Source organism: Haemaphysalis longicornis, unplaced genomic scaffold (genome assembly GCF_048455015.1).
Source record: "Haemaphysalis longicornis isolate Haplotype H1 unplaced genomic scaffold, Haemaphysalis longicornis Haplotype H1 scaffold_6, whole genome shotgun sequence".
Classification (NCBI taxonomy): Eukaryota; Metazoa; Arthropoda; class Arachnida; order Ixodida; family Ixodidae; genus Haemaphysalis; species Haemaphysalis longicornis.
This window is the reverse complement of record NW_027526407.1, coordinates 162,325,642-162,338,708: the sequence shown is the minus strand read 5'-3', so window position 1 is coordinate 162,338,708 and position 13,067 is coordinate 162,325,642. Positions and strand designations below refer to the sequence as shown.

The following is a 13,067-nucleotide window of genomic DNA, read 5'->3' as shown; positions in this document are numbered from 1 at the left end:
CTTAGCTGAATGTTGCATTATCATTGCGAAGATTTGAGGTTTCTGCTTGACGGTTATGTGAGAGCGAGGGCTTGAAAACAGAATACCAAACATCTTCCTTACGACACACTTTGTATTTTACCAAGTCAATGATAACTACAAACTTTAATAAAATGTTCGTTCTCGCACTCGTATTACAGTGCCTTGGACACACGTGGTACTCAGCTGCCGACTTCCAGATATACCTAATATCGCCACCAATTCTATATGCCCTATACAAGTAGGTATCCCAAACATCACTTACAACGTGTTTGCCTTTCGTCGCTTGCATAAATTTTGATTGGAATTCACTATACTAGAACGTCAACGCCAGTCGGTGGTTGCGGTACAGTAAGATGGACTGCTCCAAATATGATAAAAGCTCTGCAACTGATAAGAAGTGTTAAAAAAAATTGAAGAATTGCTTCCTGAGTATTGTCAGTAGTGTTCAGAAGAGCCACAATGTAACCAACGCCGAGACTAATGGAAGTCATTCTAAAATTGCAATAGATAGGGGCCCAACCCACCGATCTATGCAACAATTTTACAAAGCTACCTAATCTGCATGTGCAGCGAATTTTTTCTAAAGGCGGTTTGTAAATCCTAGTCGATAAAGTCATATTTATTTCCGTATATTTCCGTAGATTCCTCTGTAAAATGGTTTGCGCAAAGGCTGATGGTAGGCGAAAAAAGAAGCAAAGTTGGTATTGGACAACCCGGCGGTAGGCTAATGGTTGTTGTTTATAGTTAAACGCTGTCAACCCTACTCAAAGGTTGGTGAACATTGATTGCAACGGTAATTGCCATGCGATAGTCGCAACGGTAATGTTTCCTTAATTAGACCAAACGGTGGAAGTTAATCCTAAATCTCCCAGTGGAGGTCTGTTGCCGGACATATCCTAAACCACACCCAGACAACCCGGTATACGGACGCGCTCTTTGTGAAAAGCTACCAACCGATCCTCAGTAGATGGAGAGCTCATTGTAATTGAAGCTGCATGTATCAGCTCCCGTTTTCAAACCAGAAGTTCAGGACAGTTGCAACCGCACAGCCTCGGATGTATAAACAGAAGCTGCTGTTTCTTGTCAAAACCTTGCACACGACAAAGTGCGTCTTCTTACCATGCGTAGACACAAAAAGATTTTTTAGTCTGCGACTGCTGTGTGCAAACGGCGTGTGTAGTCCAATTGCTAGTAGTGTGATGTGGAAGTTTGAGTAACAGAAACCCACACTCTGCATTTAAGCAACGCTTTTAAAACAGCAATGTGGGCCACCCTTGCAACCTGTTATGTAGTTGGCTTGGCCAAACACTATGTCTAATTTTACCCAATCTCCTAATAAGAAAGCATAAAACAAAAAAGATACGTGGGATGTAAATCTTCTCGTAAGGCGGCATAGCATGTACACTGATAGTAGTTCTCCGATGCATAGTCAGGCATAGAGAGAGAGACAAATATATTCGCGAATAGGTAAAAATAGTGTAATAATATTAGCAGATGTAGAAATAAAAATGTTGTGGTTTATATGTACGAGAACAATTCGCTGAAACAGAGCAGCGAAGGGGGCGAAAAAAGAGGGAATTGTACAAATGAAGCCGTGCCCTTTTTTCGTCCACTGGTGTGCGCTGCTACACCCTCCCCCCGAGTCTTGTAAGTGACCAGGCCATATTAAAGCTCGCTTACGGGAGTATTTCACTCATAACCGTCAGTGATGACCGTATTTAAATTATGATTACATCTATATAGCTGTAATTAATGGTCCTTCAAAGAACTTATAAAAATATAAGAGCACTAGCCTGTGTTTGAGTTGGTAATTCTCAGTCACTTTAACGCAAATTGCTTGGAAAACTACTGTGTTATCAGCTTTTACTATTTAGGCTTTCTCTTTTTTCTTGCTTTCCAGAAAGCCTCGACTTGGTGTGGCAATAATCGGCGTCCTTTCTATCGCCTCTATATCGCTCTCAGCAACGTACTCCTGCCTGATGGAGATGAGGTTCGTTTTCGTTGTACTTATTGACACCTAGAGCGGCACAAATAATATGTAGCGGAAATATTCTTCTCTTTCTTGGTTATGGACTTACTGTGGGTAGACATGAGGGCAACGATCAAGAGACACTAATATATTTGTACAATTTTGCAGCAGCCGTAATGCAGAAAACACTTTTATCGAAAGAGAACCATACTAAAGCGAAATGTGCAGGATATGTTTTCGCTCGGGGTAGTTCTGTTCTTCCTAATTTTCACACATTCTTCGCAAAGGTGTCACATAAAATAACATATTTTTATGCTTCAGGACAGCGTAAAGATCCAACTAAATTTCAGACAGGGCAACCAAATATTTCTTTACTAGAATTCCGTAATTTACCGCATTTTCTTCGGCGCGCGGTGTCAATAATCCGGACCGCCTCTTCTAATGTGCGAAAATCTTCGTCATTGGCATAAACTGGAATTGCTATAAACGCTCTTCCTCATAACCATCGTTCTGTTAAAGGATCGCTCAAGCAGACCAGCAACACATAACGCCCCTCCTTTTATGTCGAAATCTATTCGTTGGCTTCAGTTTTTTAATATTGTCAGTAACACCATGGTGGTAATTGTCTTCTCTGGTCGAAAAAATCCTGTTTCTAGTCGGTGACTGTTACCCCCACAGACCCTCCTTATGTGGTCTGTCACGCCACCTGATTCTTTTCCAGTTTGCTAACGGTATACGTTCCCTCGTTATTATTACCCGCCGGCTGTGCCCCAGCATTTGTTCGTTGAATCCTATTCTTTTCAGATTTCGTTAATTGTGGCACTTAGCAGCTGCAGCTCACACATGGGCGATTCAATGCCTAAGGAGACTTGGTATTTTTCAATCTTCAGGATATGCTTCAAAAATTTATTTTACTGATTGGGAGTCGGGAAGTGTTACTCGGTAACGTATTTTTGGCGAAACAATTTTTTTTTTCTTACAGTGGCCTCAAAGGAGTGGAAAATTGAATAAAAAGTGATAGCTTTTAAACTTTTTATCTATGGAGTAATTACCGGTTAGCGAAGGCTGTGCGAGTAGGTAAATATATTTAGTCAGAGGATACGCGGCCCTAAAAATAAACGCCGACATAGGCGATCTTCTACCCGCATGAACGGCGGAAATATGAGTCAAATAGTAGAAGTTTGGCGAGTTTTAGGTCACCTTTTCATCAAACGACCGCAACAAATATTTTCGTACGGATTCTCTGAAATGTGAACTTTTATCGGGTTTTTAAAATCACAATGTGTCTCCCAATGTTTTTGGTAATAATGAATTATATTCGAAATTTACAAGAAGGTGCCTCTAAAGCGGGCCAAAACGGCCATATGGGCAACCTTTCACGGTCGCTAAAAAACACAAAAGGGTGGCATATTGTTATTTTAAAATCGTATAGTAAGTGAAAAAATAATTTTTGTGTTTGCGGAGAAAGCATTTTTTGAAAAGGAGTCTTCACATCCGGCTCCCTGGCACCCACCAGGGGTGCGACCATTGCCCACCTCGACACCTTCCAGTGTTGTCTGCTCTGTGCCGGCGGCGGGAGGTTCTGACTAGTTTAAAAGTATTAAAATCGAAAGCCATCTGGTACTAGGGCGTGAAAACCGCCGTATTAGCAGATGGGTTGTCTCCGCCACACCAGTTTATGCTTTCTCTTGTGCGCTGTGTTAGAAACAGCAAAGACACTTCTCAGGTATCATTGCAGATAGTAAAAGTGGTAACATTTCTGCTGGTACGGAAAGGTAATATTATTTAAAATATTTAGTCAAACTAGAGGATTTGCCAATGCCCCATCAAAGCTTTTGTGAACACTGTGTTAGGCTGCATGGCTTGGTTGCACTTCCCTGGCGCCTGTCAAACTGCAGAGTTTTATTGCTGCAAATTTGCGATATCTCTTTAGCTCTCCAATATTTGGTTATAATGGAAAAATGCCACAATTGACCTTCTGTTACGTTTTCGAATTCGGCTTTGCAACTCGGAAAACTTGGACCAATTTAGTGTCATCTCACTCTGTCTAGGAGAGCATGAGCGAAGCTGCGCGCGGTCCATGGGGAGAATTGGCGCTTGAGGGTACTTCTAATTCCCTTGCTAAATAAAACTTCAAAGTAGCATTTATATTCCAGCCGACATACACAAGGCCCTTGTTTTCCCGCTGCAAGTGTCCATGTACTAAGAGCACACTGGAATCCCACAATATTTACAACTTCTCTGCAAACTGCGTAATAATTAAAAGTAAATTTAACTCAGTGTATTGATAGCATCCCTTTAATGTCGAATTGCCTTATCATATGTTTTCGAATAGCTTTGATTAAGTATTAGTTACAGCTGTTTTCTTTAAACATAGACCCTCCATGGACGGTCATGTATTCGCAGCCGAAGGGCATTTCGTGGGGGTGAATAATTGACTGTGAACTATTTATTACTAGTCAATAAACTCGTCCTAATGAGAGCACCACATTAGGAGCTAGTTTCAGAATCTTCTTTTGTTATATCTAAATTTTATTGGGAGGTACGTAGCGATACACACAGCACTGAACCGAGTGCGTGCGATTCTTTGTCAACGTGACTTCCCTTGGCTTAAACTATATAGGAAAACGGAACCATATAACGCTTCGTTAAAAAGTGAAGCCTCACTATAGAGCTGTGTAAGCATGTAACATGAGTTCTATGAGCAATGAGCAAATACATTTGTGCCATAGAATATCGTACAAAACTCTCTTCCGCTGGCAGCTGCACATTTCATGAAACAACCGCTTGACTTAGTGTTGCAGTGTCGTCAATTCCCTATCTGATTGTTCATTTCATCCTGGTAGCTGCCATCGTTGATACCACAGACGAAGTGACTAGTTCAAGCACTACAGTGACCTGCCGCCTTACCAACAAGGTGTAATTCCTGATCAGCCAGAAGTTCGAATTCGACCATTACTAACAATCTGCGCACCATTAGTATGTGTGCTTCTCCATGTACCCTACACACACAGCCTCAAATCTGTACACGAATCCACTTGGAAACCACGAATGTCCACGTCATCGACTAACGTTTATTACCAACAGGCTTGCGCAGAAAATGAAGTCCTTGAACTTGGTTTCTGTGGGCTTGATTGCATCCCAACTGTTACATCCATTGTACCAAATTGAAAAAAGGGGGCTGGAATACCACCTGAAGAAACAGAACAAATGGCATTGCCTGAAGTTGCTGACACGTTCCACATTCCAGCGTATGATGTTCCAAAGAGAATGAAGCGCCTAGCGAGCGCATCTCCCATTGTTGCGTCTGAATCAAGAAAACTTCTAAAAAGCAGGGTAGATGAAGTGTGAACACTCAGATTATTGTGCCTCTAATAAAAAAAATGGTGATGCGGAAGACTGGAAGAGCATTACAAGATGCTGCTGTCAAGCCTTCGAAATAAATACCGCAATGCATATTCGTGGAACAAACCTAGAAATTCTTGTTTATTCGCACAACCATGAACAATCTCTCAAGTGTATCAGTACTTTAATTGCGGGGGAAAAACTGGTACCACCCGAAACGCGGCTAGACGATTCCATTGGGTTCCTAGAAAATCCCAATTAGGGAACAAATCATTCATTAACGGCCAGAAAAAGTGTGTATCATAAACTTCTCCCAAGATGACCATATATCGTACTGCATTCTAGGGAAAAAAAGACGTCGTGAGGGGAAACCAAAAGCGCTTGCTTTTACTGAACCCAAAAGGAGCTTTCGTATAGTGAAACCAATGAAACCCATTTCTGCAAGCGTCGTTTCCAACCTGCACATATCTACGGCTAGAAATTCTTGTTTATTCGCACAATCATGAACAATCTCTCAAGTGTATCAGTACTTTAATTGCGGGGGAAAAACTGGTACCACCCGAAACGCGGCTAGACGATTCCATTGGGTTCCTAGAAAATCCCAATCAGGGAACAAATCATTCATTACGGCCAGAAAAAGTGTGTATCATAAACTTCTCCCAAGATGACCATATATCGTACTGCAATCTAGGGAAAAAAAGACGTCGTGAGGCGAAACCAAAAGCGCTTGCTTTTACTGAACCCAAAAGGAGCTTTCGTATAGTGAAACCAATGAAACCCATTTCTGCAAGCGTCGTTTCAAACCTGCACATATCTACGGCCTCCTTCGTGTTTACTTGCTAGATCGGCTGGTACATATTCTGTTTTTGCGTGTGTGAGTGCCACCAGAATGTAAAGCTGATGTTACAGGCCTGAGAATGCAGGAGACTGCTTCACCTATCATGGATTGGCCATCTGCAGTCTTAGAAATCGAAACTCCATGCCCAACAGCCGTTCCCGATGTCCTGTCCTTGCATGGCACAAGAATGTCTTTCAAAATCACACCCCGAATGGGATGAAATTACGCACACGCAGTGGGTGCACGGTGAAAATTGTCTTAATGGCAATGCTTTCAACTTTCCGGGTGCTGGTGGATGAGCTCGTTGAAATTATGTAAAATGTTTAAGGGCACCATTAAGTTAGCAAATCACCGTCCAATTGTCTCCGAAGTTTGAAAGGTACTGCTGCGCCCAGTGAGGCAATTGCGTTATTGCAATTTAACGGAAAATTATAACTTCATTGTGCAAAACGTGTCACAGTGTTTCCTCTAGAACGCCTGCCATTTGTAAGCTAAGATTCACGCCATTGTTGCCGACGTTGGAAGCGATCATCACAAACCTGGTTAAAACACTTGCTTTTGTGTTTTCTACGTTGTCGTATCGGACTTTGTGAAGCACGACAACGCCGCGGTGTATTCTTTTACACGGTATTTCCTGCGCGAACTCACGCAAAAAAAAGACGACGTAATAATATTACATAATTTCCTGGTCGGTGAGGCATCCCAGTATGAAAATCGGGAAAACTTTGTGAATCTCGCCTTTGACAAGGAAGACTTGGGACTGGAAGCAACACATAATTTCTTGGTGCATTCTTACAGCAGGAGTCCCTGTGCTGGGTTAGGGGACACGCTGAAATGCGGTCTTGCAGAGCTAGCCGAGAGAGACCGCTCGAGAACCAAACATTGACGCCACAAGACCTCTGTGATTCGATCAGCCGATCATAAAAGCAGTAAACGTACTGTGGGTCCTAGACAATCGTGTCACAGTGAAACGAAAAATATCCGGTAGCTACTACAAAAAAGCTAGATCGACTCCAAACAAGCGCAAATAAAATATTTTGGCACCAAAATTAGAAGGAAGCGTCTCATCTCAAATCACGTCGAAACCACCCTACTGTTCTTGAACAATTTTCTTAAGTGAGAACCACGCCGGCAATCAACCATGTGCACTGTACAGCACTGCAGCTGCATCTTTTTAAATTTGTTCAGTAGGACGTGTCGACACAAGTTAATCAAAAAAAAGGAGACTTCAATGGTTCTCTTCTTCTTCACGATCCGCGAGCATTTTCTTGATTAATGATACTGGTATTCGTTGCAAACGTTTAATAAACGGATGGCCATGTGGCTTAGGAGCACCCAATGAAGAATTGTTATCAAAAAAGCTTTTGTCTACAAAAAAAGTACGCTTTCAATTTTTACATGCTTTAAAAGTAAACTCGGGTTGTATTCTGGATATTTTTGAAAGGCCGTACACCGTTGCCCAAAGTACCGTTTAGGCTCCCCCCCCCCCTGCGGGCAATTTATGTAAAAATCGAATATTATTCGTTTATTTCCAAAACAATGCGGAGAGGCTTCGTTATTAAAAAGTTGGAAATACGTGTTTATGTTGAATAACACCATTTCTGAAACGTTTGTTACGGTCATTTGAATAAATGTTGATTTGAAATCACCAAGCTTCAATGATTTTTCTCACGCTCCCACTGTTGATTGGGGCGAAATTTCGCTAATGTCGGCTTTTAGTTTTTATGGCAGCCTGGCCTCTGATTACAATATTGTCCTCTATTATTGTCGAAAACTCCTGAGGTAATGAATAAACGTAATTACAAAAGCAACTTTCAAAATAGCTCCAGCAATGGGCAAAATAGCCGTCCGACCGTGAACGCAATGCCAAGCTAATCCTTAAGCTGTATTTTTCGCTTGTTTGAATACATTTCGCCTCCACGTTGGTGAAAAAAAGTGGCTTAAAGTCACCAATTTATTCGCCTAATCACAGGTTTGTTGACAATGACTTCGACTATATTAGGGATGTGTACAACAAGCCGTACTTCCGCATCAGCCCCTTTCTTCTTGGTATGCTTATGGGTCTGGTTCTCAGCAAAGGTCACCAGACATTGGGCCCCCCAAAAAAGGTGAGTTAAAAAACCATATTATGTTTTTTAAAAATAGCTTGCAACTCTGTTTTCTTTTAAATTTTAATTGTGATGTTGTAAAGCCAGTTAGGAGACCTTCCAATGCGACAAAATGAACATCAGCAAAGCTTTGCTACGGTTGGTTGTGCTAAGGGGGGGGGGGGGGTTCCTATGTGAACTACGATATTGTCGTTACTGGGTTCCGTGAACACTCCAATCGGACTAGTTCTTCATGCATAAAATATTTGCTCTCGTTCAATGAGGTGACACCCGGGCGGCAACCGAGGCGGCTACACGTTCTTTGGCAGCTCTGTTTCGTGTTTGCCATACCCACTCCCGCTCCTGTGCGCAACCACACTCCTTTCACTCCAGGTATTCTTTTACGGGGAGAAGAAAACGTGTGCCAGTCATGGCTAGATAATAGTGTAACTGCCCATAATGGTGCTGTCGCAGTTATCATCTGATAGCACAACCACTGTAAAAGGCATTGGTGGTGGCTAGGCATGAAGAACTTCTGAATTGGCCAGGATGAGAAGAAAAACAAATTGAAGGATGAATTAAAAACTTACTTGAAGTCGTCCTCTTCGGGAGAGAAATGTGGAACAATTGCAATATAATATTTTGCCTGTAACATTTTCTGGATACTTCCGATAAAACGCCTGAAAAGAGCCCCAGCAATATCGAGTTTAAACACGCCACAAAACCTTCCAGTAAGCAAAAAATCTTTGAAATAGTAATACATATATAGGTTCAGCAATGTTGCTCAAACTAAAACTGCAGACCAATAAAAAAACATGCGCATAATAATTATAGTGTTTTAGTGAGATACCGGAAGTGCCCTGTGTTACGCGGTTAGAAATATAGGACACAATGCAATACGATTTAGTTTCCGCAATTGCTTCGTAATTTGGCTACGCGTCGCATATTCTTTTTGCACACAATATAAGCCAGGTTTTTTTTTTAAATTCATAAGAATTTTGTGCTGAAATTATATTTTGGTTACTCCTGTTTAAATAACCAGTATATATTGTATACTTAATAGTTCGTGTCCTGCTTTCTAAATTAGTGTTTGGCCTGGCAGCAAGATGCCTGTTTAGCAGCTTGGCATAGGACTTTTTTCCAAAGACAGGGTGTGTTTGTGGGAAGATGTTTATCTCACTATACACGAAAAGACATGTGTCAACAAAAAAAAAACAACACGTGTGTGGGACTGCTAAAAGACTCATAATAACAGCGCTGCCATAGAACACCGGTTGTCGTTAGTTGATTAATTTTACATTATTAAATGTCAGAATCCAGGGGATCGATTCTGTAAGATATGCGTGCTGTGATTCAAAGTTGTTATCTAATTTAGTTTTAATGGTCTTTGTCAACCAAAAGAAGGTATCATAATATGTTTTAATCAATTTAATTATATAATTTATTATCATGCAAGGTATCATTTAATGTTAACATATAAAAGCCTTTGAGTTGTTCTGTCTAGTATTCGGCAGTTTATTTGAGCCCCTGAATTATTTTGAGGCCATCCTCTACTAAAAGTTTCGTTTTTCAGTTGAAAATCAAAACAAAATTACGAAAAGCTTGCACTCACACGTAAGAGTTTAATGAGAATCTGTTGTGAGCGAGCATTGAAAGACACATAGTCACATTCAGTATAATTGTTTATTTCCCACAGTGGCTGTGCTAGTATTTGTCGCCATATGCATCGAAGAGGACTTCGTCTTCGTGGCGAGCAGTGCATGAAAAGTCATCCCTAGCATTGTAGACTTCCAACAGGTCAAAAAGCGAAGGTTGAAATAAGTATCGCAAGTCTTGAACTATAACAAAACTGCAGGATTTTCTCGAAACTGAAATTGAAATTATTTATTTTGAAGCTTTCACAGGTTCGAAAAGCGAACAACAACGTCTGGGTACTTAGTCTACGGCTAGTCATTGAACAATTCAAAATATAAAAATTGACGTAGAGGAGTATCCACACACATACAAAACTTGAAGGCGAAACGTTATAAAGGTAAATGCAGCCTGTGAGTGGCACATCATAAAAGGTGAGGCAAACCTTGAACCAGAAAGATTCAGAATCAGGAGTTGAGTCTTGACCATAAGAAAACGTTTAAGATATTTGAAGAGAAAGCAAAAAAATGAAAAAGCTAAGGGTATAATACAAGATTATCGGTTGCGCCACAATACAAAAATATAATCAACAAACTGTACCAAGAAAAAAAATGCAATTTAAGGACCGGAAAAAAAAACTTGAAATAGGCCACGGCTTTGGAAGCATTTTGATTGAAGACAACACGACTCTAAAAGAAAGCTTGTTCCAAATCTTCAAATCAGTATACTGCTATCACCGCCGGCCGTATAGGGTCTGGAGAGGCGGAAATAAATATTTGCTTTGAGGGGCAGAACGTATATTTACGGTCGATTTTCTAAGAATATTAGCTCAGAATACCTAGTCGGTATGTTAAATTTTTTGCAATTGCACGACTGAACGGTAATCAAGTAGCAATATCACGGCATGACCTGACTGTGCAGGAACACGAGTTTGGCAGTGAGGAGGGACACACGAAATTTTCCTTTCTACACGCTTTTTTGAAGGCGCCAAATTGGTACCGTATGCGTGCTCTAAGCACATACCCCTGCTTCTGCGCAGTGCGGCAAGTGCGAGTGAAATATCGGAAAATGCTATATGGCGCATTGCCCGAAAATCGAAGTGAAGACAACTATTGGCCAGGATAAAATAAGCACAACAAAGTTTTTTTTCTAAGATTGTCAATGTGCTGCCTCCTGCTAAACGCTTCATCTAGAATCACAACTAAGTAAGAGATTGTTTCAACACGATCAATTTCCGGACCCCATGTGCCCCTCGCGATTGGTATAGTATTTGGTGGTTTCTACGGGGATGTATACGCAATGTATTTAGTTTTAGAGGTGCTCAGTGTGAGTTTGTTAGACACAAACTATTTGTGAATACTTTATAGTTAATTACTGATAGCGAACACGAGATCCAGTAACGATTTAGATTAGACTGATATTTACGTATAATCGGCGTACATAGTAGCCTGCGCACCAAGACAGGTCGTTGATGTACAGTGTAAATAGCAAGGCCTCTAATACTGATCTCTGAGGTACTCCAATGTTTATTTGTTTCCAGCTTAAAATAAATATGTCTATATTTACGGCTTGATGGCGACTGCTAAGGTTACTTTTGAAGAAATCGAGAGCCAAACGTCCCATGCTATTGAATGCTTTTTGATGTCTGAAATGAAATTTTTGAAACGATACCAATGGACATTCACTGTCGTTAAGGCCATCAATAATTACTTCAGAAACACTAATGTTTGCCGATATAGTAGACCTTGCTTCTTAAAAACTGGGTTGATTCGGTGAAATTATGTCATTTTTATTAAGGAAGTGTCTTGCTCGCTGTTATATTAGCTTTTCATATAGAGTAGTATTGCGACCTAACAGAAATGGGCCTGTAATTTCCATAGTCATTCGGGTCGCCAGTTTCGTATATCGAAGCAGTACGCGGCGTTTCCACACCTTCGGGATAGAGACCAGTGATGAATGCCTGATTGAGTAGCAACGGCAAAATGGCGCCCACGCTTTTTATATTTGTAAGAACGGATGCCGGAATGATGTCGATTCCAGTCTTTTTATCAGAGTCTAAGAGTTTGGCGGTTAATATTATATGTTGGCATGCTATGTCCGAAAATATAAACGAGAACCCATGCGACGGAGGCAAGGGATGGCTATCAGTATTACGCATCCCGGCTATCAAGTTCGGGACTACAACACAGAAGTGATTTTTAACATTTTGGGTTGAGGCTTGGGTATAGGCTGAGCAGCGTAGAATCAGTAACCCCCTCTTCTCCAAACGCTAGGTCGAATGGTAGAATCGATGGCCGCCCTAAGTTGTTTGCTATTTGTTGTTAAATGATTATTTGTGCACAATAAAACTGCGTTTTGTTTTTATTGACATCATGGCCGCTGATTTATTGCTGTTTGTTATATTTGGAATATTTGTAAGCATTTCGTTTGTGTTGTTTTGTTTTGTTGATGCCAGTGATCACGAATTCTAACCGCTTCTAGAACCACCTCATTTATCGGGGGTATTTGGATGCTTATAATATTTTACGTGACCGATTTCAAGGCACTCCTTGACAATGGCTTATTTTTTTGTCTGTTAGCTGACGGCAATGTTACTAAAGGTCATAATCTCAATTTTATTCAAACTGTACTGGGACGTAGCAGTGCCACTTTAGCAGAAATTATTTGAGAGATATACTCAGCGGTAGTCCCAATTTTTTGGTGCATATTCTCTAAGCGCTACAGAAAAGTAATTCTCAGGTGATGAGCAATTACTGTATGATATAGAATAGACAAAACACAGGCCGGAACAAAGTTAGGATGTGATCAACACAAGGTTTTCGTTATTTGCGTTGGCGTTGAAATACAATTAGGAAACTCATATTATTCTAGGAGGTCTATGTATACTTTATTGTACCTGCCTAAAGTATCGATGTTTTATCGTATATTATAACTTCTCGTGTAATTCCTCCGTAAGCAGGGTAAAAACAGCTTGAAGGTCTGCCAAAAAAGGCTGCGATCAGTCTGAGGTGCCCTGTACACTGGTCCTACAACTCTGTCGTCAAACTTAACAAACAAAATGTCATGGTAGGAGCACACAGAACAGTTGTGCAAATGACCTGGTTCAAACGTTTTAGAGCTCCTAATGTAAAAACCAACGCAACCCCCTGCGATATTGGGAATTCTAGGACCTTAT

At 40.9% G+C, this 13,067-nt stretch overlaps 1 protein-coding gene across 1 annotated transcript in view; it reads left to right on the top strand.

Moving 5' to 3' along the window:
• LOC144143343 (nose resistant to fluoxetine protein 6-like) overlaps positions 1-13,067 on the top strand; it is a 40,104-nt gene that overhangs the window by 15,460 nt on the left and 11,577 nt on the right. Inside the window, exons 5-7 of the mRNA XM_077675110.1 lie at positions 180-259; positions 1,922-2,011; positions 8,146-8,281. Coding sequence (XP_077531236.1) covers positions 180-259; positions 1,922-2,011; positions 8,146-8,281 — 306 coding nt within the window. The remainder of the gene's footprint in view (positions 1-179; positions 260-1,921; positions 2,012-8,145; positions 8,282-13,067) is intronic.